The 3,150-nt window shown below is 36.7% G+C and overlaps 2 protein-coding genes across 5 annotated transcripts in view; one reads left to right on the top strand and one right to left on the bottom strand.

Moving 5' to 3' along the window:
- The window catches only part of LOC106869704 (serine/threonine-protein phosphatase 6 regulatory ankyrin repeat subunit A), a 144,860-nt gene extending 141,716 nt beyond the window's left edge, over window positions 1-3,144 (bottom strand). For all 4 annotated transcript variants that reach the window (XM_052970837.1, XM_052970834.1, XM_052970836.1 and 1 more), the window contains exon 1: window positions 2,081-3,144. In XM_052970837.1, coding sequence (XP_052826797.1) covers window positions 2,081-2,107 — 27 coding nt within the window. In that variant the 5' untranslated portion in view covers window positions 2,108-3,144. The remainder of the gene's footprint in view (window positions 1-2,080) is intronic.
- LOC106882755 (bifunctional coenzyme A synthase) overlaps window positions 1-3,150 on the top strand; it is a 72,533-nt gene that overhangs the window by 29,456 nt on the left and 39,927 nt on the right. The window lies entirely within an intron of this gene.

The raw sequence follows: 3,150 nt of genomic DNA on the forward strand, positions 1-3,150 counted from the left end.
TATATATATATACATATACACGCGTACGTACTCTAGTACCCGTAAACACACACACAACGATGCGAAGACGTCATAACATCGCACAAACAGGGATGCTGCTTCGAAAACGAAAGTAGGACATGGGTGATAATGGTGACAGTTAATGATGACAATTTGTATGTCGCGTACAAAGTTCATATTTATTTAAAATGAAAGAAGAAAAAAAAGAAAGGGATTGTATGGCAGTCATGTTTTCTCAGATGATTTGGGAGCTAAACGTAGAGGGGAAAAAAAAAAAAAAAAAGGCGCAACGAAACAAATGACAGATTATTTCCGGTTGTTGTTGTCCAATCCCAGGTCTTCCCTGCATGAATAAATTTGAGTATAAGATATAAAAAGCATTCCGGACATGATCATCCCGTCTATTTGTATATTAAGGACCACATCGTTCAATGAGCGTATTTTCAGAGACTCAACAGCTATTTCTAGCAGGTCGAGCAAACACATAAAAGACCCTCACGTTGAGGCGTTGAGGCTAAAGGTTTACAGATGTGTGAGATGTTGAAAAGTTCAAGTAGGTTTGGTGATGCAAACAGGAAAATAGAAGTGAAAACATGAGTACATATATATATTTCATTTAACAATCGGCAAAATATACAGAGTGACTCAAGGACCGAGAGCTTCGTGCCTTGGCACTTATGAAAGGTTTAAGTAGCTATAGCCGAAAATTGAAACAGGTAAACCGAGTTCCACAGCAGCTGCGGGAAGTGAGCCTTAATTTTTGTTAAATACGAAGGGTTTAATGGCTTTAGACGCACGGCTTAGAGCTTACAGATTAGGGCTTATGACTGCGGGCCTACACCTTAGTTTTTATGACTAGTTTTAAGCATAGAGTTTATGACTAAGGCCCTATGACATAACTATGGGTTTAAAGCGAATGGATTTTGGCTTAACGTTTATATAATACGGCTTGGGGCTTTATCACTTAAAGTTCCCAGTTTACAACATAAAACGTGGTTCGTGTTTAGGGCTCTGGGTGGGTAAAGGTTTTTCAGGTTGAAAAATAACGTTTATAAGAAATAAAATATTTGCATATGGTAGATAGGAGCTGAGTCAGCTCTTGAATAGTAAGTATCTATGCTGTACACCACTCCTAAATATTTCATGTGTATTCAAGACGTGTGGAGAGGAGATAATGAGATTGTGCGGCGTTCATGCATGATATGGTATTAGGAACGCAACCAACAAAGGAGGAACCTATGCGGAGTCGATCAACTGGTATAGAAATAGTAGCTAAAACTGCCTCAAATCAGTTACCGTGTTAAGGACAGAGATAAAGTAGTTGTAGATACTACCTAGAATGAGGCAATGATCACAGGTGGAATGCTTTTGTTTATAGGTCGGTTGGATTTGGGCTGACCTGGGGTTAAACAGAAAATAATCTATGTGAAATGAAGTGGCTACAAACACGGAAATTCGAAACCAGGTCAAGCACTTAAGAATGATAGCAGTAGTAGTGGGTAACTTGTGAAGGATTGTGTGACATTCATGTGTCTCTTGAGAGAAATAACTCTGATCAGGCAGTAAAACGGTTTCTATCGATTACACACAAGAAATAAATGAATGGTGACGAGGGATAAAAATGCAACCCCGCCAAGATTTGAACCCTGGGTGTCAAGGGACGTAACTAATTGCCGAATGATTGTCCAAAGCACCACCAGTTCTGTAACGGTCGCACTTAAAAAACAGTATAACAAACAAATAAGAATGGAAATTTGTTTTAGACAATCTAAAAACGATACCACTATGTGAGGCGTGGCGCTTATCCATTACCGATTGAATAAACAAGTCTTCTGTAACCTCTTACTTCATAGGTGTTTTAATCAAACTCTGTATTTGCACATATATATATACACACACACACAAATAACCATGCGTGTATGTATATAAATATACACATATATAAAAGACATACAGATATAGGAATGAATATTCATGTACATGTATGCATGTATGTATATATATATATATATATATATATACATACACATAAGTATGTGCACATGTGAAAAAGCGGGGGTGGGAGAAAAATCAGACTTACCTCATCAGATAGCTGTTGTAGAATCATGATCACAAGTTTCACCGACTAATCTGTATGTTGTGGTGGTGACTGATAATCTTTCACTGTTCCTAATCTATCCGGGTGTCTATCTGTCTGTCTGTCTCTCGCACCCCTTCAATATATATATTCAGTTTCGGTTTCTCACTAACTTACACAGATAGCGGTCCGACTTTGTGGTCTAATTTAATTAAACCGTTTCATTTGACATCCCGAATTGTGTTCTCGCTTTTTTCTTCTTCTTCTTGTATAGTCTATAGTTGGTAGTTTCGCCACACAGACACATATATAGACAGAAACAAGACTATATGTATATATATATATATATATTAGATATCCACACAAGCGTGTGTTTATATTTCTATGAGTATATGCTATGTATTTAAATATTATACGGCTATGTATATTTGTATACCATATATCTATATGACAGTATATAAATATAAACACAGATGCGTGTTATGTTCGAACCTTATATATTTAATCTAAATTCGATATGCAGAGATCGTTCATTGATGTAACTGATGTGTTTTTACTGCTAGAACTTCATATTTCTCTATACACGTTATAGATGTCTGTATATCGCATTCATACATGTAAGCTGAGCTGCGGAAAATAGATATGCAATATATATACCTTATAATACTGTTTGAATATGTTTTGTAATCTATATTAAGCTAAAATTATATGTTTGCGTTTTACTTTCCTTAAATCTATGGTACGTTTCTACAGTGTGTGTCTTGCTAATAATATTTGATAGACTACAGCTGGTTAAGTGAATGTGTGTGGTGTAATGTATGTATATATGGTGTTATGATGTGAATGTAGTGCAGCGGTGGTCGTTCTATCTATCTTCTTCCTCCTCCGCCACCTTTTCTTTAAGAAAAGCCAAGAGATGTCAGGTTAATCCAGTGTAAGAACAGAGCGACAAGAAAGCTGCCGTCCTATTCGGCCAAGCCGGGCTTTTGTAGGCAGACGTCCGCATCAAGATAGAGTTTAAGTTAATTGAGTAGAGTGGTTGTAGCAGTTAGTAAAGAACGAATACTATATAT

Source organism: Octopus bimaculoides, chromosome 9 (genome assembly GCF_001194135.2).
Source record: "Octopus bimaculoides isolate UCB-OBI-ISO-001 chromosome 9, ASM119413v2, whole genome shotgun sequence".
Taxonomy (NCBI): Eukaryota; Metazoa; Mollusca; class Cephalopoda; order Octopoda; family Octopodidae; genus Octopus; species Octopus bimaculoides.